At 36.2% G+C, this 25,289-nt stretch overlaps 2 protein-coding genes across 2 annotated transcripts; one reads left to right on the forward strand and one right to left on the reverse strand.

Annotated features, from left to right (window-relative positions):
* The first annotated feature begins 744 nt into the window (after positions 1-744).
* Cht2 (Chitinase 2) lies at positions 745-19,038 on the forward strand. The gene is made up of 9 exons (XM_028311666.1): positions 745-996; positions 12,822-12,986; positions 13,724-13,919; positions 14,319-14,415; positions 14,772-14,987; positions 15,366-15,560; positions 16,455-16,588; positions 17,585-17,760; positions 18,440-19,038. Exons 1-9 carry the CDS (start codon positions 921-923, stop codon positions 18,706-18,708), a joined length of 1,524 nt encoding a protein of 507 aa, XP_028167467.1. The 5' UTR covers positions 745-920; the 3' UTR covers positions 18,709-19,038.
* Positions 19,039-20,329: 1,291 nt separating this feature from the next.
* On the reverse strand, positions 20,330-23,890 carry LOC114357878 (uncharacterized). Its single transcript, XM_028311672.1, has 4 exons — positions 23,750-23,890; positions 22,363-22,526; positions 21,728-21,808; positions 20,330-20,496 (listed from the first exon to the last, which is right to left on the reverse strand). The coding sequence occupies exons 1-4, from the start codon at positions 23,778-23,780 to the stop codon at positions 20,443-20,445; spliced, it is 330 nt and encodes a 109-aa protein (XP_028167473.1). The 5' UTR covers positions 23,781-23,890; the 3' UTR covers positions 20,330-20,442.
* Positions 23,891-25,289: the final 1,399 nt, after the last annotated feature.

A 25,289-nucleotide genomic window follows, 5' to 3' on the forward strand; every position in this document is an offset into this window, starting at 1 on the left:
TTATTTTTCGGTCTGTCTCAGAAAGTCTGCTTAATAATCCCACATTCAAACAATTGTTACAAAAAAAATCTCATAATCAGCTATGTATTTTCAGATCCCTACTTGTGAAATATTTAGATAATGTTCATCCCTATTTCACTTATTTTGAGAAAAATGTGACATAAATCCTTCTTCTAGATTATATTTAGATCTCTTTCTTAACCAAAATGTATCAAGATTGTTTGAGTTTCAAAAAATTATAGACAGACAAGCTTTCGAATTTATAATATTAGTTTTTATTCAACTAGTTTCCTTAAGATTAATTATTGTAGTATTATTTGGATACAAATTATTCTACTTAAACATTTACTATGGTTAACCACAATATCAAACAATAATAACGTTTTCAGTTTGCTAGTCACATTAAATTAAATTAATGTAGTACAATTTCGTAACTTCCTGTTTATAAATAAAAAGCCAAGAAATATTTTAAGTATTAAAGTTAATTATTACCACAAATAAATTGCAATACTGTTCATGCGAACGGTTAAACAAAACCAGTTCATTCGTTACGCCAATTCAAATTAAACTTTAAATCATTACCGTTACGATTCATTATCTCACGATTACATGGAAGGAATATCTCAACCGGTCAAACGACTTCTCTTAAAACTATTTTGTGTTCTATTGGACTAGAATTAGAGTTGATAATTCAATAAGGTTTGACTCTACAAAGATCCGGTGAAACGTGCTGCAAATGTCAAATAACCACAGTCGGTAATGTCGCGGTAGCGCGACGACGTATTCCAAATTCTAATTCGAATTTCTATTTTTAAATTCGAATTGAAGTTCCTTTTGACATTACAAAGGAGGTTTAAGTTTGTTTTTTATGGAATAAAGAGGTTAAGAACTCTTTGTTGGAAAAGTGACAGTTGAACAAAATGGCGCGAAGGGAAATTCTGTTATTTTTCGTTGTTTGCGCCATGGCGTCGGTTTTGGACGGCCAGACCTTGGGAGGTAAGTGAAAGGTTTTATTATAAATCTAAAGATAGCTTCTACCTTGTGAACTAAGATAGATTACATGAAACATTGCAAAGAGAAAGTGCACGAGAATGCACCGACGCTTTTTTCTGCATAACTTCACGCTACAGTTTTGTAAAAAAAGTATTAATTCAATACAAAAAGACTAGTTTTCTCAACAATACTAAACTCTACTTAACACTATAAATTCCATCGAATATTTGTCATTAGAAATTCAAGTTTTTGTGAGTCGCCTAGTTAACTGCTAAGGAACATGCACTTGCACATAATATCTATCACAGTCATTTTACTCATCATTTAGTTTTTATGTTCCTGGTACCTATTAGTGGTCCTAATAAAAATAATCATAATTTTGACTCTGTATTTAGAAACCCTAAAATAGTGAACAGAAAAGTAGAAATATTTTTGAAATAACGCTATCCTAAAAAGGGATTTAAATCGAAACGACCTACTAATTATCCAAAACTCTACATAGAATACTTGTCTGCGTCAATAAACTATGGCAATATTGTACAAAAGATTATAATAAAAATAGATTCAATATAAACAATAGATAAAAACTAAACTGTCTCAATGATCTCAACATTCGCTTTGCAATAAAAAATAGGCTTTATCATAATGTATCATAATAATAATTATGTATCAGTTATTCGTTGACATTACCAATATAAAAATAACAGCAAGACTATTAACAAGTGCAATATAAATTACATATTTAAATGTTGCTCGAATTACACATAATATACCTACAACGTTTCTCCTTAACCTTTTTTGAAACCTTATAAACGTAATTAATGACGAAATCAATCACGATAAACATTTTATTAAGCAACCAATTACTATAGTCATTAATGTCATTCATAAATGAATCATTACAGTTAATGATAACATAAGATTTATCAAGTCTTTAAATGAGGACTATTGTTTTTATAATAACAGTTGGCACTACTGGCGACTGACATGGCCCTACTCCAGGGATGTTAAGAATATCCGTAACCGTAACCGAAACTATCGGATATTCGAAATAAAAAAATATCCGTAACCGAAACCGATTCAAAAGTTTCGGATGGTTTTGGATAAAAGCGGAGTCTAAATCTTAATATTTTTAATATTTGTTACTTGTCTGGCATCCCCTGGCACAGTCTGATTTACCCGCCTGTTTTACCTTTATCATAGGTGTTAATGAAAAAGCGCAAAACCTCAGACACCCCAACTTATTTTTATTATAAAAGGATTATGTAAATTATTAAAATTAATTTTCGCAGATTACTTACGAAGATATTCACTCTTTTTGTTTTCGCCCCGCGCACCTGTTATCTCTTTTTTACGCATTTCTGGAAACGTATTGACCTTTCGGTTAGTAGGTTAGTAGTTAACGTAGACCTCTGTAAGTAACGATTAAACACGGCGTAATTAAAATATTTTTTGTTTAAAGGATAGTGCCAGGGTCTGGACCAAGTGTTGCCCAGAATCAACCTATAGTGCATTTTGTTCCTCAGGCCTATACTAATGTGTAAACTGAAGCGCACTGAATTCTATCCCTGGAGTTAAGAGAAAAAAAGAGTTTTGTTTTGAATTATTTACATACAAAATATCATCGATGTATACGTACTACGCATTAGATTTCGCGATTATGGCATTAAATAACACTCGCTATGTTGAACTTAACCATAATGCATCCGTACACGTTACTTTAGTGCGATTTAGACATTCTTTATAAACGATCTAGCGCTGTTTTAATTGTTTGGTAAGTTGAAAAAATTCATTATTTCCAAAATGAAGCAAGAAGTTTTAGTTTTCTATACTTGCAAAAAATCAATTTATTGGTGTATTACAATTGATTATTGAAGTTATTGTAAGCAAAAACTTCTTGCTCCATTTTGGAAATAATTAATTTTTGTCAAGTAACCAAACTACTGCAACAGCGCTTGATCGCTTATAAAGAATGTCGAAGTCGTACTAAAGTAAGGTGTACGGATGCAGTATGGTTAAGTTCAACGTAGAAAGTGTTATTTTATGCGTAGTACGTATACATCGATGATATTTTGTATGTAAATAATTCAAAACTAAAATCTTTTTTTCTCCTAACTCCAGGGATGGATTTCAGTGCGCTTCGGTTTACAAATTAGTATTGGCCTGAGGAACAAAATGCACTATCGTTTCATTCTGGGCAGCACTTGGTCCAACTTCCATACATGGATTGGCACTGTCCTTTGAGCCTAATTTTTATTAGTGAAATCGATTTTACTCTCGATTCCGAACAAACTAATTTCAGGTTTTGCGCTTTTTCTTTAACACGTTGTATAGGTCGTACAGCTTCTTGCTATTTGAATTTTACCTTATTAAATTCTAATATCCGTAACCGAAATTATCCGAAACTTTCGGATAATCCGAAATGATTTACTATCCGCAACCGTAACCGAAACCGATATATTAATTATTGTGAGTAAATGTGGTAGTCCTCATACCGCTTCTTCATCAGTTGGTGCTACTGTCTCCGCCATCAGCAAATGACAGTGACCTTACTCTTCAGTGGCGCCAACTGGTGAGCTCTAAAACGATAGCCCTCTTTTCCCTGTGGCTGCAAATATTCCAAGATTCTTTTCCCAGATGAGACACACCTAGGAAGCTTCTGTGGTCTAGTGGTAAGACCATCTGCTTCTGATCCAGAAGTTTCGAGTTCGATTCCCATATTGGGGGCAAAAGTTCCAGGACCAGTAGTTACTGAAATAAGCGCGTTAAAGAAAGAAACTCTTCAGCTTTATTAATATTCGTATAGATTTTTGCAACAAAAATATAGCCTGATATCCTGTCTATACAAACAAATTATACAAAGTCATTTATCTCTAGTATTATTAATAAACTCATACTCAGACGGTAAGTCCCAGTATCAGTATCAACAAATATACAGACAAGTGAACAGTGCTAAAGTGAAACTTAAAAAAGATTTTGTGCAAAAACGCGAAATGGCTTCTAAAATTACAGGTAACCTTTTTGTGTTGAACACTATTGACTCCACAATATTTCTTAAACCAATAGTTTTATAGCACAAGAATTTATACTGAATTTAAAGTGACCTTTAATATGAAGAAGCTATAATGAGAATGAAAACTAGTTTAATATTGAATCAACAGCTGTCAAGGCTTGTCGAATTAATTATAATATTCGCACGTTCATAATCAAACCGTCACTATNGTGGAATTTTTACAGCATGCACTTTTCGCGGAGCTCTGATAGATGGCGTTGTTAACTCAATTTCTCCCAATTTCGTATAGTGACGGTTTGATTATGAACGTGCGAATTCTTATTTTAGTGTATTGTGATTCTATAATCTGCGTGAAAGATAAGATAATTTTGACAATTGTTATACAATTGTAGTTTATTATCAACTTCTGGACTGCGTAGGTTGATTGCGTTAAAAACATCCTATTACGAATTCTGTGCATTCAGGTATTATTGCTGCGTCCGAATGTAATCATAATCATAGTGACCATTAAGCGGACCAAATACTAATACTATAACCCCCTTACTAATAAAACTTTATTATTAAAGTGACGTTTAGTGTGGAAATGTCATTTTAAAACAGTGTTAACAACAACTGTGTAACTTTTTATTACTAATATGCGGTGGTTCAAACGAAGGTTATATTATAGTGCGACAAGCAAGACTATTTGTATGTGAGGAGATTTAATGTCATTAATTACTGAAGAAAGAAATGACAGTACTATTGTTGGCACTATGACTGGTAGAGTCTGAAAAGCCTTCAAAACGATGATGATGATGACAAGATTGATGCTAAAGCCCTTGGATGTAATTTTGCGATTCTTTGCAGTACGGATACCATTAATTTAGTTTTAATTTCAATGAAAAAATTACTTTTTACTTCACTACAAAGAGTATCATAAAGACTTAATCTGTCGATTTGGTATTCTAAGTCAGTGGAATGTGCATACTTTCTTAAATTCATACTTGTTCATAGTGACTTATATTCTGGCCGAACTATCTGACTGATAAAATTCTGTATTCTACGGGTATCTACTCTGACAGAACTCTTAATTAATTTAACGGTAAAAGAAAGAAAATGGTAAAAGCACATATAGAAAATCCAGAAAAACACTTGTGAAATTCGTTTTTTTTTATCCATAACGAGGAAGCTCTTGGCCTGTATCTCACCTGATAGTAAGTGACGATCAGGCCGAAGGTGGAAGCGAGCTTCACCCGGAATCCTCAACCAGGGAGGAACTGGCTATCTTACCTCTAACTGCCGGAACACAACAATGCTGTTAACATTGTTGTTATGGCGACAGACTTAGGTAAGATGGTGGTAGCTAGCCAGGCGGACTTAGATATTCAATAAATAATTATTTTTATGAAATAACTCAAATCTTTACCTCCATTTCTGCAGCAAGGTAAAGCCTCAAGCTCCAACAAACACTCATTAAACTGAGTCATATAAGAATGCATCAGAACAGGTTTTTTCGTATTACTCACTTGATACGATACGTTTTGGGTTATATTTATAGACCCACTTATATGGCAGTTGGGACCACAATTTTTTTGTTGGGGTAAAAATAGTATTTGAAACTTTTTCCTTATTGTTTTGATTTATAGTTTCAAAAAGTAGTCAAGTAGATTAAAGCTTTTTTTACAAGTTAAATGGAAACTATAATACTTGCATAGTTGCATGAAAATGCATAGATTAATAGATCAAATTGCACAATTTATCTTGCTTCAAAACCAAGTTATCTGTTCGATTCTATACTACATAGTAACATGTTCAACATCTCTTTAGAATAAAAGCAATATTTATCGAATTTTCTACCCCCTATACAGGGTGGAATTTTGTAATGCCACCTGGAGAAAAATACCCTTAACACTAGAAGTGCCGAAGATTGCGACCCCCCTAAAAGCGCCGCTGGGTCAATTTTGTCCCAGCATATCTTTTGTAACATTTTTTAGTTTCAGGCATGAATATTATGATTAAAACTATTTGTAGTATCCTTAAAAAAAGGTTTATCTATGTAGTTAAATCAATATGTACTTATTTCTTTAAAAATACAAATGTATTCAATTTTAATTTTGAATTATTAAAAGTCAGATATTTTTGGTTTCATTTAAAATAGTCACATATTACGTGGTGTTATACTGTATTAAAATAATGAAATTACTACTTTAACTAGTCATTATTATTTTTAAAGGAAAAATTAATATCTTACAAATAGTGCACATTTTGCACAAAGTATTTTTGTATGGTTTTTTGTCTCTGTGGTGTACTATGTGTTTAGAAATTTCTATAGGTATGGTTATTTTTATGTTATCTGTACACAAACAATGAAGTTTTTTACCAACTACAATGAAAAGTATGTACGTTTAATCTTCAAAATTTTATAAGTCACACATTTTAAAAATGTATCAAATCATACAATGTATGAACTGGCTTATTTCTAGAAGCTATCTTTCTCCTATTATTATAAATGTTAAGGTTAATAAATATTGATGAATTAAAGGATGGATGGACTGATGAATGGATAGGAAGGATGAATGGGTGGATATATGCCTGGAACTTGAACTAAGTGAGTATGGATTCATGGTTAGATCGATGGATGTTTTTTCACTCTTTTACGCAAAAAATACTAAGCCGATCTTAATAAAACTTTGCAGTTTTATTGTTAATACTTCAGAATAACATAGTATAGGCTATATTTTAGAATAATAATCAGTTATTTGATCAAAAAGCAACGATAAGTGTCAAGAAATTAGGTCTTTCTATGAGAAACTTAATTTCTCTCGGGTGAAGTCACAGGCAAAAACTAGTACAATATATTTACATTTCTGCATTGTCACGAGTCATCTAAACTCTCCCCACCTCTCCACTTTCGTATCTCCTCGAAAAAAGGACTCTACATCGAATTATTGTGGCAAATACCAGGGTGGGACAAAATTGACCCAGTGGCGCTTCTAGGTAAAACCGATATTTAAAAATTTTCTATTAATGTTATATTATCAAAAACATTAAAAAATGATAATATTCAATAAATTACTAAAAGTCAAAAAGTTTCATGGACTTTCGTTGAAAAATAAAAAAGTTAGAGACGATCAAACTCGCGAGTGGGACAAAAATGGGACGGCGGCCTTTCTAGTGTTAATACTGTAGATAGAAAATTTTCTTTGAGTAAAATTTTCTACCTACAGTATTAGATAAGGGTACTTTTCCTCCAGGTGGCATTACAAAATTCCACCTGTATAAGAAGGGGTGTATACTTATATGAGCAGCCGTGATAACTTGATTAGAAACTGAATAAACAGAAATAGGTAACTACAGAAGTAAAACAAGGTAGAGACACGATCATATTTTTTAACCGCTTGAGTCCCAGACGGCATTAATCAATGTCATAACAATTGATTATCTATTGTATCTAGATTCGCGGGCCTTGAAGGATTTAAACTGCCCTAGCTAGACTTGAACCTGCAACCGTCCAATAAGCCACCAACCAACCGTCTAGATTCCAACCCATACATACAAAACGTAAGCCAATACCCACGGTTTCTAAGACGCTAACAATGGCTTATCAACTGTAAAATTGCTTCTTTGTCATTTTGATCCAACAAAAGTGATAATTATCTTCACGTGAAAGAAAACAATTGGATACCATACACTGAAATCAACATCCTGTAGAGTGTAATACGGCTTTTTCCCACGACTTTGCCCGCAAGGACTTTATGAAGGAACTAGCGGCCGCCCGCGACTTCATACTCGTGGATCCCGTTTTACCCCTTTAGGGGTGGAGTTTCGTAAAATACTTTCTTAGCGGATGCCTACGTCATAACATCTACCTGCATGCCAAATTTCAGCCCGATCCGTCCATTGGTTTGGGCTGTGCTTTGATAGATCACTATGTCAGTTAGTCAGTTAGTCAGTCAATCAGTCAGTCAGTCAATCAGTCAGTCAGTCAATCAGTCAGTCAGTCAATCACTTTTGAGTTATTTAGATTAGCGCCGCGACTTCGTACGCGTGAAAATAGTTTGAATAATTTCCGTTTTTGCAACACTTTTCTTTACTGCTCCGCCCCTATTGGTTGTATGGTGATGTTATAAGCCTAAAGCCTGCCTCGATAAATGGTCTATCCAACACAAAAAGGATTTTTCGAATTGGACCAGCAGTTCCTGAATGTAGCTCTCTAACAGTGAAAGATTTTTTTAAACAAATTGATGAACTTACAAATACCTCTTTTTAATTGACTAGCTGCCCTGGTGAACTCCTTATCACCTATGTTCGTCAGAAATAATTTAGGATTCTAATGGTCAAAGAATTTTTCAAATCGGTCCAAAGTTTCGGAGCCTATTCATTCGTTCGTTCATTCGTTTCAGCCAAATGACGTTAACTGCTGGATAAAGGCCTCCCCCTCTTCCCGCGACCTTCACCAGATCGTCGGTCCACCTAGTAGGAGGTCTGCCCACGCTACGTCTTCCAGCCCGTGGTCGCCACTCGCGAACTTTTTTGCCCCAACGGCCATAGTCTCTACGAGCTATGTGCCCCGCCCCGCCTATTCATTACAAACCATTAAATCTTCCCTCTTTATAATTTTAGTGTAGATTGAAGAACATGAACATTGAAACATGACTGATAAATAAAAGCAAGGATTTTAGGCAGAAAAGTTAACATTATAATTATTTTAACTGTTTAGTTAGGAAATGTTATACACGTCACGATGTCAAACCTGCCTGTACCATAATATAAACCTGAAATGCAGACAGTTGATCACAAAATGTATAAAAACTGCCAGTTAAAATATAATACACAATTATTGTAAAATTATTCGTAATTTTTCATTTTTTTCTTGATGAAAACTTAAAGTAATAAACAAAATAATAATAAAAATATAAAATAATATACAGGAAGGAATATTCACTTTCTACTTCCGAATAACTGTAATTTAAGAATGTAGGGTTAACAGCACATAATCTAAACTATTTTGTTCAAATACAACTTATGTTACCACTGCATAAGAATCATTATGCAGTCGTGAATATATCATACCTACTCATAGTTAGGTACATTTTAGGTAATACAAGTAACAAGTATGATTTATATGAGTCTATTTATATAAGTCTGACCTCGCAGTTATGCAGCAGTCAATTATGAATACATAATTTTAAATATTATGAATGGAATAAAATAATGTGAAATAAAAATTCCTTTTCAGCTTTGTACGAAGAAAAAACAACTAGGAATGTAGATAGACATTATTTTTTAACCTTTAATGTAAGAATGTAAGTATTTTTGATAATTTCATATTACCTACCTAAGTAGTAACTTTACTTTAAAATAGATAACTATGTATTCTGAAGTACATGGCTTAATAATCTATCTCTTAGTAGTACTTACGAAAATTTTTGAGTAGTAACTGAAAATATACAGCCGAAAATTGTACAACTCTGCTTTTAAGGCTGAGTTCACCACCTAACTTTAACTGTAACTGTAATGATAACCGGTGTTTTTTGTATGCATGGAGTTTGACGATGGTGCAACAATAGGAGTAGATCAAATACCTATCATTTAACAGCCTCTGGTAAATTGGAAGAGGATCGTACTCCAGCAGTAGAGATTGGTGGCCGTTAGGGCAAAAAACTTCTCAAATGGAAGACGTAGTGTAGACAGGCCTCCCACTAGGTGGACCGACGATCTGGTGAAGGTCGCGGGAAGTACCTGGATGCGGGCAGCGCATGACCGGTGGTTGTGGAAATCCTTGGGGAGGCCTTTGTCCAGCAATGGACGTCATTTAGCTGAATCGAAGGAATTAAGTGGAGATTGAATGACCTGATGATGATAAGAGTTACTTTGGTACCCTTTGGATACCGAACCCTGGAGTAAAATTATACACTTTGCTATTTGCTGCTAGTGAACCATATTGTCACGATTCTTAGTTCGTTGACATGGACGTCGTAAAAATTGTATAGAAATGACATGAGCTATTTAAAAATCACACGGCTCAGTGTCATTGATCCTACATTTCTGCCCACACAGATTCTTTGTTTGTGTTACCCTAGGCTCATAATATTAAAACAAATGTTGAAAAATAGTAAGTTTTCGGTGCCATTTATTGTTCAGTCCCAATGAAAACCATTTGTTAACAATAAACTGTTAACTTTCATTTGAGACAGTTTCATTTGACTCGTATTTAAAAAAATGAGGTTAGGACAGTTTCTGAACTAAAATACAAATAAATAATTTAAGTTAACCCGAATAGCGACTATAATTGCATGCCCACTCAATGCGACAGCGTTTCGGAGCGTAACTCCAAATTGTCACCCAAAAACAATCTTTAAAACAATGGCATTAAAAACAGTTGTTTTACAACAAATAACGGGTTTGTGATGGCTGATAGCCGAAACTGTTACAACGTTTAGTGTACAGTCAGCCTCAAATAGTTCGTGATATTCAAAGTTGCCAGGACCCCGATTGCGCCAATAAATGTAATGTCTCCGATTCATTCGCGTTCACACTCCAGTCACGCCATTTTCATACCAGTTGATGTGCGGTAAAGTTCACACGCAAACAAAGACGAAACAATGGATTTAAGCACTTTCCATTAAAGTCCGAGCACCTTATTTTTTCACTAAAACACAACAAATATTCGTGAATCGTTTGACTTGCGTTTAAGAAAAAGTAGTTTTCTGTCAGCTTATACACAAAGCCTCAGTTGCGGTACGTTTGCGGTACAGCTTTGTTTGAACTAGCTGTCAAAGCGACACCGCGATACGGTTTTTTTGCAAACATCTAATACCTAATTATCGTTCGTCGTCCAGTTGCGTTGCAGTTAAAAACACACGTACGTCTTTGTTACAATTGGAGTTAGGTTGTGTTGTCAACATTTTGGCCACTTTAGATTTGACGCTGACTGTACAATCGCCAGCGTAACAGATAACTGTTCAAAAATCGTAGATAATGTATAGTAATGTAACTTGATATCTTGACTGTACAATCAATTTGGTGACGTCATTAAAAATTTCAATGTCAATTAAGAGATTTATAATTGTATTCCATTAGGCAAATTATGGTCACGTGATTGTTAGGTTAGGTATTTGACTACAAAAACAAGAACATAATAGAAAATATACGAGACTCAACAGTGAGCCCTGCGGTGTCCATCGTGATAATCAGGCATTTAGTCTCCAATGCAGGAGTACGACCCTCTCTAATTTACCAGAGGCAAATGGAGGATTTGGCCTGCACTCCCCACGCTGGCCAGACGGGTTGGGGAGGCCTGATGTTCGCATTATTTGTCCTTTAGTCGCCTTTTACAACATCCACGGGAAGATTATGAGACATTCTACTCCTCCAACATCACTTTTATCATTATTTTGATATCTTTTGGTGAAACACCAGTTGAATATTTAGATTTCTACGAAAAGCAATCAAATAATCATTTACTTAAAATTGTTTTGACCAAGACAATGATACTAAATATCTGAACATGTAGGTCGGATATTAACCCAAAAACATGGCACTTGTCATGGTCCGATTCCCATATTGAGGCTCTTTTGTTTTTGGTAAACAGTTTGGAATGTGTAATTATAGGACAAATACATATTTAACCGCACATCAATTTACCACAATATACTCGTACATGCCGTGACGTCACATCGACGCTCTGGTACGGACACGGGGCGAATGGGAGGGAGAGTCGAATTCCAGCAAAGTACGCAATTAGCACGATCGGGTTTTAGTTGTTCTCGTATTTTAGGTTCAAGTTCAATGCAGGGAAATACATTGACATTTTGTGGTTTATACCGATGACTGTTCATGCCCATTTTAACTGCCCAAACAATGGCTAATTCACAATTGCACACTAATTTATTTAGTAGTTGATATTTATATTTGTCAAAAAACTAAAGTTACAGACGCTCTAACCCATGCTCTCACACTTAAATGGAAGTGGGCCGGACACATCTCACGATACACAGACAAGAGATGGACCATTGTAACCACACGATGGAAAGGCCCATCAGGGAAAAGAAATGTTGGAAGACCATTGAGACGGTGGGCTGATGATATTATTCAAGTAGCAGGAAATGATTGGATAAATTCCGGTAAAGACAGAGAGCTATGGAAGACGATGGAGGAGGCCTTTACCCTTACAGGGGTCCATATTTCAATCATAGATACTAATTCAACTAACTAACATAATTTAAGGAAAGTCACTAACAACATTTGAAATGTAAAATAGAAATATGGAATAAATGGCTTTATTATTATTATTATCTCTTTATTCAATTTCCTTCTTATTTTTAATATTTTTTTTACAATGTAAATTATAAAAAAACTAAAAATACATTATAAAAAAATTCTTAAAAATAGTTAATCCGCTGGTAGCGGAGCAGGGCCCAAGCTACCGGTGGTCAGGGTCACAGGCTGAGGAACCTCCGGACAATGCGTGCCGTGCTGAGGATCACCGCCTTTTGAATCTGACCCTTGAGCCAACCATCTAGCAAGAGCTTCTTTAGATGTTATTATTATTATGTTTGTACGCTTCGGAGCTCACGGGTCAAAAGTGGCCCGGTCCTTTATAAGGCTTGCGTGGGGATACAGATCCAACACGTAGAGGCCGTTATTATTATTATTATTATTTATATTTGTTGCACACCAGACGAAAATAAATTCGAAACGGCACAATTTAGGCGATCTTACCGCTAGAATACGATCCAGATAACTCTGGGTTGGAAGACAGTCGTTTAAAATATAAAAAAGTGTTTCTACCATCTTTCTAAATATTAAAACAAAATAAAATGTCTTCATCTAGGTCCAATGCACGACAAGGCGGTGGTCTGCTACGTAGCCTCCTGGGCAGCGTACCGTCCTGGCAACGGGGCGTTCACAATTGAAAACCTGGAGCCTTCCCTGTGCACCCACTTGGTGTACTCCTTCGCTGGATTGGACAATGAGAAAGGCACCATAAAGAGCTTAGGTAAGAACTAGATTTGTTTCAACTTCCCTTCTATGATCTGAGGTTTCAACCTACTGCCGTCCACTGCTGAAGAAAGGCCTTGATCCTACAATAGAAATCTTCTCTTCTTCTTCTAAAGTTTTCTTCTTGCCAGGAAATAATTGTGGGATCAGAACATAATATTTTAAAGCTCTAAAGTTACTGTAATACCTACTTTGATGTAATTTGAACTTACTATACTGGCTACTATTTTGTAATGATCATAACCTCTTTTGGGACAAAGGATTCATTCTTCAGGCCTCCTCAAAATCGTCTGGCCATCATAAGTACCTATCCTCTATTTGACTTTAGTAAATAGAGCGTCATAAAGGTTGCAGGAAGTCGCTGGATGTAGGCCGCCGCCAACCGGCCATTGTGGAAATCATTGAGGGAGGCCTATGTTCAGCAATCCTGTGACTGAAATGATGATGATCATAATTGAATTAGTGAGGGTCTCACAGTGGAGACCAACAGTATAAAACAAAGTCGCTTTCCGCTGTCTGTCCCTGTATGCTAAGATCTTTAAAACTACGCAACGGATTTTGATGCGGGTTTTTTTAATAGATAGAGTGACTCAAGAGGAAAGTTTGTACGTATAAAACAGGCATACAATAGAAGAGAAAAGCCGGGAAATTCCTTTGCAACCGTGCGAAGCCGGGGCGAGCCGTTAGTAATGACAATATTTTATTTTATTCTTAACACTGACCTTTTATCTCCAGATGCATGGCAAGACCTGGAAGTAGATTACGGCAAAGCAGGCTACAAGCGTCTGGTAGGCCTGAAGAAGCGGTACCCACACTTGAAGGTCACCATCGCCATCGGAGGCTGGAACGAGGGCTCGGCCAAGTACTCCACCATGGCTGCTACAAGGGAGTCCAGGCAGAAGTTTATTGACAGCGTTATGGTGTTCTTAGAGTAAGTTGGAATTTTATGCTGTGTTCAAGTTAAACTATATTTTAGGGCGTTTTTGTCCCGCCTGTTACTGATAGAAAGATCAAGTTCGAGTAAAAAACCCAAATTTATTTTTAATTTTTTTTTCATTTCGAAATTACATTGAGGAGTGGAGATTGTCTCATTAAAACAAGCTTTAACGTCTTCTTTTCTGATTGAATTTGTTGTAGGACTTTAGTGTTTTCAACTAAAATCATCATCTGCCACTTTGCAAACTCTCCTTCATCAAACTCTTCATCAAGGAATTTTTCTGATCTGATTAAATTCGTTGCGGGTTCTAAGAGGTCCCAAGACAGTCAGGATAAAGTACAGTGATGGGATCAGTTAGTTTTTAATGTTTTAAATTGTACTTTTCCATTACAGCCAGTACAAATTCGACGGTCTTGACTTGGATTGGGAGTACCCAGCTCGCAGAGACGGCAGGCCTGAGGACAAGGCTAACTACGTGGCGCTTGTAAAGGTATCTTATTTATGAAGACTTACCATAAAGTGACAAAAAGTACATTTTTAAGGTATTGTGTGAATTATTACTAAAATCCAAACGTAAACTCCTCTGTCTGTATCTTTTCATAATTACTACAACGATGTAGATGAATATTAATAGGGATAAATAGCTATGATTGAAGCTCTCAAAAAATTATAGAAGATGTAAAGGGTCTGCTCAATTTACCTGCTAAATTGTTACCGTGATCAAGCTCTTCTCCCTGCTGATACATACTTTTATAATGTCATCTGCGAGTGGCCGTCATATCTTCCAAACCTTGTTAACAATATTGCTAAGGCTGTATGTCCTATGAACCCTCTACCATCCAACAGGAGCTGAGCGAAGCCTTCAAGCCTCGAGGGTACATCCTAACAGCAGCTCTTGGAGCGGGCAAGGACACCATGGACGCTGCATACGACCTGCCCAAGCTGAGCCGTTACCTGGACTTGTTGCACATGATGTGCTATGACTACCATGGGACATGGGACGGGACAGTTGGAGCTAATGCTCCTTTAAGGGGCACTGCTGAAGAAGATGTCCTTAGTGTGGTAAGTACGAGTTCTCTGACCTGTGTTGTGTGTTCAGTGTAAAGCTGTTGAGCTTTACACTAAAATGAAGTCAATTCTTAATTTCTAACTCCTCCTATGTTCTTCTGATTAATTTTGTTGCTGGTCCAATGACAGTTTATCTTTCCCTGGAACAAACTTGGCCTTCACTGGTTGGTTTTTGTTGGCGGCCAAGCTGTAGATCCTGGCTGCATATGAGTTGGCAATTTATTATGATGTCACTTATTCGCTATCTGACTGACAATTCACTATTTATTTAGAACTTTTGCCTAAAACACTAGACAGTTCCTCATTATCCAGCTATTCTGTATCCAAGAACCTGCCAAATTCTGGATTTATCATTTACCTTCTTGCCCCCAGGAATACACAATCAAGTACATGATCGAGCACGGAGTGAGCCCTTACAAGTTGGTGCTCGGTCTGCCGATGTACGGACGAACCTTCCTGCTGAAGGATGCCGCGACTCGAACCATCGAGTTCGGGAAGACGCCAGCGCAAGCAACTGGGTTCAAGGGACCTTTCACGGGAGAAGCTGGTTTCATGGGATTTAATGAGGTGAGCTTTAAGCCTTTAAGGATTTGCCGCACTGGAGGCGTTCTGCGGTCTGCGGTCAGGTCAAAGTAAACGCAGCCCGCATCATGTATGAACAACATTGTCGGTCAGGGTAACGGTCAGGGGTTCGATCAAGACTTTTTAAGTATTAGCTGTCCAAATTATGTAAGTCTTATACTTACACATTGTTTGGCGATAGAAGGGTTTAAGGGACCTTTCATGGGGGAGACAGGATTCATGAAGTACAAAGAGGTAAGGATAAAGGGACTAATGGCTTTGCAATGGAAGGAAGTTGATGCTTAACTTCTAACTCCCTTTACGTTCGTCTGATTACAATCGTTGCGGGTCTCACGCGACAAACTTGACCTTCATTGGTTGGGTTTTATTGGCTGTAAAGCTGTAGATTCTGGCTACACAGGCGTTGCTGCAGTGGAGACGAGACTAAGCCTAATAGTGGGTCTAAATGCCAATTCGAGAGTCAGCAATTCGATCTCTACTAACTGCTAGAATACTTTGACACACGCTCTCACTCGCCTCTTACGACATCTTTAAGGGCTATATTTGGCGGCGCCATGGTGTTCCGGTGAAACATAGCCCTAAGAAGAGTAGAGTTGGTCTCATTCTGCCCTGCCCCACACCTCTCAGGGAGAATAATGCGACCCTAACCCGTCTGGCCAGCATAGGGAGTGTAAGCCAAATCCCCCATTTGCCTCGGTTAAATTAGAGAGGGTCGTCCTCCTGCTGTGGAGACTTATAACCTGTGATGATGAGCCCAATTTACCTCTTTAAAAAAGAGTTAAAATATTACTCTACTATTACAACTACATATTTAGATTTTTACAACTATTTGATCCTCGATTAAATAGTTCAGTAAAGGACTTCTCACATTCTTTCCAGATCTGTCAAGAGATCTCCAACACGTCCTCCAAGTGGACGCACCACTGGCACGACCAGTCCTCCACGCCCTACCTCCGGGATGGGGAAAGGATCATTACCTACGACAACGCCAGGTCCATCGCTATCAAAGTCAAGTAAGTCAATCTGACTCCCTGAAAGGAAAATTCTGATTAATTACTTTCCAATGACAGTTTAGACTTCCCATAGGGCTTGGGCTTGGCCTTCTCTGGTTGAGTTTTTCTTGATTGTCAAATGAGAGATCTTGGATTTAAAGGTTTCTGCGATGGGAATGGGAGGTGGTCAATCTATAAGTACTTACTGTGGTTAAACTAAAGTCAACATTACATTTATATGAGTATCTTTAATTTGTACTTTGAAAATAAAGGAATGGCTACTCGAGCGGACAGAGATGTGATGCTCTCGGATTATTCTAAAGTTCTTGTGACCGTACTTTTCGAGGAACTACGGCATATTTATATGCTCCTTAACCCTCTTACTGAAGTTAAAAGATATAATTAGCTGTTATAAGCCCTTGATATAAGACCAACCAGTGCTCAATTACTCTACAGCTCGCTTATCCCATTGTATTCATCATACTCTCATATTTTATAGCCCAGTGAAAAAAGTATCGGATCTATACTCGCTAATTTCTAGTTCTACTCGCTTCTCATACATCATCAGAAGTAGCACATGCCTAATGGCTACATTTCCTCAATTTTTCTCAGGGTTCGAGGATATATATCAAGGGATATATATCAAGATATATATCGGATATATATCCGATATATATCAAGCCGGTTTTAATGATATATATCAACTTTTAACATTTGTTACTGTATTTGTACTTTTTGACATAAGATTTTTATTTTTTTAGTTGATTTTGCCGTATTTAAAAGAATATTTTATGTTTTTGCTTTATTTGTCTGATTTTAAGGTTTAAAAACATTAAAAACATGTTTATGTAGCACATATGCAATAGTATTCATGAATAATACAATAAAATAATAATATGGCTTTCATACAAAATTGATATATATCAAAGTTGATATATCGGATATATATCATAAATATCCGATATTTTGATATTTATAATAAATATCGGATATTTTCGAACCCTGATTTTTCTCCAGAATGGCCAACGACTACGGCCTGGGCGGTCTCATGGTGTGGAGCATAGACACCGACGACTTCAAAGGCATCTGCGAGAAAGAGACCGACGCGTACGTCGACTTCGTGGACCGCTACAACCAAATTAAAGACGATCCTGTCATGACTGAGGCCTTGAAGACCCTAAACCTTGCTGATGGTAAGTCTACAGTTAGCTTTGAAATCCTGATCATCATTTCAGCCACAAGACGTCCACTGCTGAACATAGGTCTCCCCAATGATTTCCACATCGCCAAAAAAAATTATAACTCGAAAACTATCAAGTCACGGTGATTTAGGTAGCCCTAGTGATGCTCTACCTCTGGACTTCGGCTTGACATTACTTTTTGGGACACCCTGTATGGGAATGTTTATAACCATTGTCTAGTTCCCATAGTACAAGATATGCTTAGTTTGGGACTAGATGGCGCAGTATAAATTAATGTCCTTCATCATCATTAGGTCATTAAATAGGTAGTATCCGGTACATGAAGACTATCTCTAATATTCCATTCATCTCTAAAGCCCGGTCTGCGAGCACGTAGAATTTTGTCCAATGACCCCTAGCTACCCATCCTTATCGCTCGCGCGTAAATATATTGGTGTCGCGACTGTGCGACGGGCGCCCTCAGTGAGTGTGCGAGCGCGATATCAACATAATTACGCGCGAGCGATAAGGATGGGTAGCTTGGGGTCATTGGACAAAATTCTACGTGCTCTCAGACCAGACTATAGTAAAATGTCTTTTTATATTTATTTATTCACCAAACCTAAAATCCCAAAGATCTTTAGACACTCCAAAAGTTCTCTAAAAAAATTATTAATCCTTTAAATTACAGCAAGCCGAATCAGCAAGAGAACTCACTACTCCGTTTCCAACGGGCAACTGCACCTTCGTCTACCAGAATCCCAGTACACCAACTACCCTCTCATGGAGACCATAAACGACGCCGCCATGTTGGCTATGGAAGAGAAGAGGATCATGGATGAGATGGACAGGATTACGAAGGAGAACGAGATAGATGATGATAAGACGAAGCCGGGAGCTGGAAGTAGAATGGCGAGTTCCATGGCTGTGATTTTATGTTGTTTGTTGGCTTGGTTTTAGATATTCTAGGTGAGTTTTTTGTTCTGGCAGATCTATATTGTTCTGGCTGATCTATGTATGTTGTTCTGGCTGATCTTTATTGTTCTGGCGAATCTATATTGTTCTGGCTGGAATTATAGAAATTCTGGCAAAATTAATAAGGTTCTGGCAAATTTAAAAATTTTGGCAGAATAATTCTAGCTGAGTGTTGGTTTATTCTGGCTGTTTCTGTCTGACGCCCGTATTCACAAAAGATACTTGCTTATGTAAAGCATCAAATCAAACGCACAGCGTTAAATAAAGCTCTGTGATTGGTTCGTGTGTCACCCTGTGCGTCCACGCGCACTGTGAGACCTCATAGTAATGTTTGTGAATACGGGCGTTAGTGTCGGTTATTCTGACCACCTGCGTTTTTTTTTATATTGCAAAAATTATGCCTTTTGTCAAAGAACTGCGTTTGATTGTTTAGTGTTTAAAATTAATTAAAACTCTTTCCAAGAAAACATTTTAGGTAAATAATTCCATCTAACATTAACTTGCCTAGATTCTTTCATCTTGTAAATATACACGTACTTATTCCGAGATTATATCCAAAGCACCTAATATTTTGTGCATTTAAAACTAAAAGTAATACATAGTCAAGTGTTCCTTTTAGAATATTTTTCTAATTTTTTTTTAGTTAAAACTCATTATTACGAACTTAACGTCTACAATGTTTTTCTAATCCAAGCAATATTTTAGGTAAAATTGTAGTAGTTAAGTTAAAGGTACTTACGTATTTTATTTAAATATTAGCACCAAATATTTAATGAATGAATAGAATGTCTTTTTAGCCACATCCACACATTTGGCTGTGTTGACTTATTAAATGAATCCAAAAATTCAAATAAAAAAATATTGTAATATTAAAGTTTACACCAATTGGTTCAAAAAAAGGAAAATAAGAAACAGCTATTGTATAAAAAAAAGTTGATAAAAGTCCTAAAAGTTTGAAAAAAATTGATAAATAGAAACGTTTGTTTGTCAAAATTACATGTAAAGTGCTGCCCATACTATTTCCATTACATTACACGATACATTGCATCACGCGTTACACCCGATTTTGGCGCAAACTAGCCAATGTGTGGATGGGGCTTAAACACTGTACATAATTATAATTTAAGATTGAATAAATTGATGATAAAATCATAAATCATCAAATAATTACTCATCTCTAATACTGCCACTTTTAAGAAATTTTTAGGTGTAATGTTATTTTTATATTTCTTAATTGCTAAGAAAATAAAAGACTATTAATTATATCAATATCGATTGTATCTGTGATTTAATTAAATATCACATTATCCTAAAGGAATTTTATTGTTTTGGTTTGTAAGACCTTATTTGATATAATAACGATTTTGTACTTTTTTTTATAATAAAAAACAATTTTCATAAAAACTGGTTTTATTTATTTTTAGATTTTGATGTAATTATTTTTCAATATAAATCCTTCATCTTTGGTTTTTTTGAAATATTTTTTGTTTTTCAGTTATCCTTTTTTATGTTTTTTTTTTTTAAGTTATTTAATAATCTTCATTTGTTTAGAATATAAAATATATTTTTACTTAGAAGTGTCATAAAATAAAAAAGATTGAGTTTCCTGTGTTTTTATTATAGTTCATTCATTTTGTAGCCAAATAAGAACAGTTACACAATAAATAAATACTTATTTACCGACTATATTTACATAAAATAATAAATTATAAAAATTATTTACAAATCTTCGTACGGAGATCCACAACGCACGTTGTAGAAATGGTCACAAACCTAAAAAAAATACAAATAAATATAAATAAAAGTTGGTATATTATTTTGACTTATGGTCCTATGTCCCCTAGATCACGGTAATAATATCATACAGTATTGTAACTTCATATAAACCGACGAAACGCGAGCATTCCTTCGAATTTCAAATCTCGGTACGCGGTCGAAAGTAAAAGTTAGGGGTGTCGCGAATGTGCCGAACGGACGTCGATGGCCTAGTGTTGAAAATGACTAAGTTTATTGAATTGGACTTACCGTCTTAAACGGTCAAATTTGTCAAAAACTACCTAGTCATTAACTGTCAGAAATGGTCATTTTCAGTAAGTTTGATTTGAAATGAAAATTATATTGTATTTAAAACCAGCTTTGGCCCACGACTTCACCCGCCTGAAATTAAAGCAACAGGTCATTATGATTAGTAGATTCAAAATTATTTTAGTATATTTTTTTAAATTAAATCTACTAATCACAAAACAACACGCATTTTTATCCTATTCCATTCAAAAAGTATTTTGTTTGTCTAAATAAAAAAAAATTACAATCACAATACTAGATAGAAATTCTAAGTAGACAGATGTAATTAGAATGGGTACTGTAGGTGAGCAGCCCTATCGCATGTTGTCATACCGTGACGTACCGCGGGGCTGTTGACATTTATTTCAAAAATATGGCCGAGTTGGAATACTGTATAGATAGTATTACCGTGCTTAGATGGGGCAGAGGTGTACGTTACGTCCACAACAGTCCTCCATCTCGTTCGGTCTTTAGCATATTATTTTACTTATAATATTAGTATTGAAATTAGGTCAGTCGTTATTACACAATCATAACATCAACACATTATGAGTGTGTTTTTTCGATCGCAACACCTGTGGCGGCTGAACGCGTATTTTCTTAATTTTCCATGCGGCACTGCAATACTTGGTATTGCTATATTTTGAAAGTTAAAAAAAAAGTAAAAAATAACAGTGAAACATCTAACTACATGTTGGGAACTCAATCTAAAGCAATCGTTATCATTTGAGAGTTCATAACGTAAGGTACGATTATTCATTAGTCAAACGCTTTGTTTAACTGACTTTATCAACTACCTCTGATTCTGCTTTACACAATTCTACCTCTGATTCGAGATCCAAGGAACGCTAGTTAGATGCTGTCTACCACTGGACTATTTACTGATTATTTAGGTAAAGTTACATGATTAAAACAAACGAAGACTATGAAAATATATTACCTGGAACTGTTCGTTGAAGAGCGTGCCATTCGCGCACAGGTCTGTGCTGACCAGCCGCTGTCGCCAGCAGAAGTGGTAAGCCTGCAAGCAAGTGTTCACATCTAAATATATTATGTAACTCCAAGACGACTGACTGACATATAAGTAGTGATCAACGAACAGCCCAAACCACTGGACGGATCGGGCTGAAATTTGGCATGCAGGTAGATTTTATGACGTAGGTATCCGCTAAGAAAGGATTTTACGAAACTCCACCCATGGGTAAAACGGGTTCCACGTGTACGAAGTCGCGGGCGGCCGCTAGTCTATAATAATGTTTGTGCTGAGAAAATAAAGATGTTTATTATTATTGAGAAGAAACCTGGCTATTGCACCATTAACAGTATTGTACGAGTAGGTCTACCTATGTTACTTACATTGTATCTTCACTATTTAGTATGTTCAAGTAAACGATTTTTCAAACGCATTTATTAGGACAGAAAAATATTAAGTACCTACCTACTTACTTAATTACCAAGACAAAGGACAAAAGGTCTAGCCTTATTTCAAATGCATAGTAAAGCATCAACTTATCAAAGTTTTTTATTAAAACAAATTAATAAGGCTACACATTCATCAAAAAATTTGAAAATTACCTGGCACCCCGAGTAGACGTCAGCAAAGTACCCCCTATTGCGCCCCCCACAGCTGAATTCCGTCGGTGGGGGGTGTTCGAACACCGGGTATAGGGGCGGGTCATGAGGTAGATGGAGGTCGTGGTAGTAGTCTATGGGCAGCTGGCTGAATGCCACCGCTATGCCTGTGGGAAAAAGAAAATACAGGACTACCACACAAATAAAATTCATTTTATTTTTGCAAGCAGGCTGTTAAAAAGCACTTTTACACGACCAAGGATCAACCCTACCACTGCTTCGGGACAATAAATGGGACAGTGCTGAGAAGAAGCAGCTCAAGAAACTCAGTCACTATTGTCAGCCTCTTTTTCAAGAGATTACATTCTTTATAAAATACATTGTTGTTAAATATGTCTATAATGTCACTGGCAAATGCACAAGCCGTGAGAGCCATTAAAAAATACGATCAAAGATGGCTGCTTGGCGGGAAAATGAATTGTCATATTTAATAGACAGTTTAGTTTTAAAATTTTCTATGAAATTAGGACCTACCTAAATGCTCAATTTTCAAGTAGATAATTATAGAGACTTGAGTCCGAATCTGCCTATATTAAATAATGTTAAAAAATATAATTTATTAGAAAAACAAACGCTATCAAAAGACTGTCAAACTCCATGTACAAAAACACCGGTTTTCGTTCCAGTTACGGTTAAAGTTTAGTTCTATTCTTTAGTTTCATTTTAGTTTTAGTTTAGTTTCATCTGTCAATCAATCAATTAAAGAGCAAAACACGGATATGGAATCAACATTGAAATTACAAAAAATACTGGCCTTTCCATACAAAGATAATCTTATTAGAAACAGTTTTCCATACAAGAGTATTTCCTGCATTTCATACAACAAAAACAGACAACCTCTAAAGAAAACTCAAGGATTTAAATAACTGTCTTTGTGATTGACATCAATATTTATAAAAAAAAAATTTCATTTGTTCTTTCTTTCTTATAAAGTAATAGTCATTTATTTTTACTTTGAGGGATTTACGCATAGTTAACGGGATTATTAGTCATATAAATTTAAAAATTGCTAATCTACCATATAAAAATAAGTCGGGTTTTCCTCCCTGACGCTATAATCCAGAACGCACGAACCGATTTCCACGGTTTTGCATTCGTTGGAAAGGTCTCGGGCTCCGTGAGGTTTATAGCACAGAAAATTCGGGAAAAGGGGGTAAAACGGGATCCACGCGTACGAAGTCGCGGGCGGCCGCTAGTATTCTTTAAAAACAATTTAATATTTATTTGCAAAAATTGCACAAGTAAAGCACTGTTTTAATTTTTACTATTGATCGGGATGTTATTAATTGATATAAGATAAAAAATAACAATATAACAATCAAATACCTACCCAAAAGAAACACAACGATACTCCTCAACATCTTCTTTAACACTATAATTAAAATTTAAATTAAACAATAATTTAACTAAATAAATAAATAATGGCGTGTGCGCACGAAACGGAGTCGCGCGCGAGATTAGCCGGGCTATATCGTTCACTAATCCCAATCGAATTCAGAAGGCGATCGATATTGATCCGTGGATGGTGGTATGCATGATGTAGTTAACCATGAAACTAATTCACATACTGTCCAACCCATTCAATACCTACTCACTCACGAGCTAACTGCGCACTTCACTGGAATGCGATTCCACTCCCTCGCACTTACTCGTACATATCTCCCCGCGTTCGTCCCGTCCATGCAGCGTCTATGTGACGTCACGGCTGCTAGGTACGCAGTGCTACGTCACGTCACGTCACGGGTTGGACTAGTATTATTATGGTAGTACGAGTATAGGTACTATCATGACATGGATACTACACATTGTAAGAAGCGTAAAGAGATAAATATGCGAACATCAAGCCTGAAGATGAAACTGAGCCTCTTTTTACAATATGAACGAGGAAGCTGCCCTGCATCTAGCCTTAGGGATGATGATCAGGCTAAAGGTGGTAGCGAGCTTCACCCGGAATCCTCAACCACAGAGGAACTGATATCTTACTGCCGGACTTCAACAATACTGTATAAGATGGTGGTAAGTAAAAGAAGATCCAGACGAACTTAGAACAAATCCAAACTGAACAGAAAATTTTACCCTCTCTGGAAATCGAACCCGGGACCTCTGGGTCTGTGGTTTTTTACAGTGTGTTTGGGATAGAGCTAGCGATAACTTAATTCGATTTTGTGCTATCAATTGTATCGACAAGAATGCCCCCATATGTGGATTGTTGGCCTACCCCCCTACTCTAAATTTTTAAAATTTATTTTTTATGTGACTACACAAAAATGTTATTTATTTCTTATGTGCCCGTCTTACAGATAAACAAAAAACATAATTTGAAAGCCAATAATATGTGTTGAAAGCCAGTAAAATGAAAACGCAAAAACTTTTAAAAATAATGAATTTCAGTTTTAGTCAAAAAAATCCGATTTTTTTAATCCGTTCAAAAATTAAGCGCCCCCAAATTAACTATACGCCAAGTTAAATGTACTTATTTTTTGTTTTGTTTATCTTACATAAGCCCGTCCCCCGTAAGCGTATCGTTTTTCGCACACGCAAGGCCGCCAGCGCCCGGCCTTGCCCGCGACTCCCGCGAGCCATTTGACCATAAACTGACAGTGACCGACAGACCGACAGCCGACTGACCACTTAACTATATCGTCTTCCCACATGTGTCTTTACTAATAGTAGACATTTATGTTTGTTTGTTTGTAACGCACGTTTGCAAGCTAAAACCGCAAAAACTAAATTGTTAGATTGAACCTATAAAGTACGGCCAACGAGAAGCGATACCAAATGTAAACAAACCCAATGTCATGGTCATTTGGAATAGCAGGGGTTTGACTTTGACATATTTTGGCGGGAGAACGAGACATTACGACAAATAC

This window comes from Ostrinia furnacalis, unplaced genomic scaffold (assembly GCF_004193835.3).
Source record: "Ostrinia furnacalis isolate ACB-3 unplaced genomic scaffold, ASM419383v2 OfSCF3526, whole genome shotgun sequence".
NCBI classification, from domain to species: domain Eukaryota; kingdom Metazoa; phylum Arthropoda; class Insecta; order Lepidoptera; family Crambidae; genus Ostrinia; species Ostrinia furnacalis.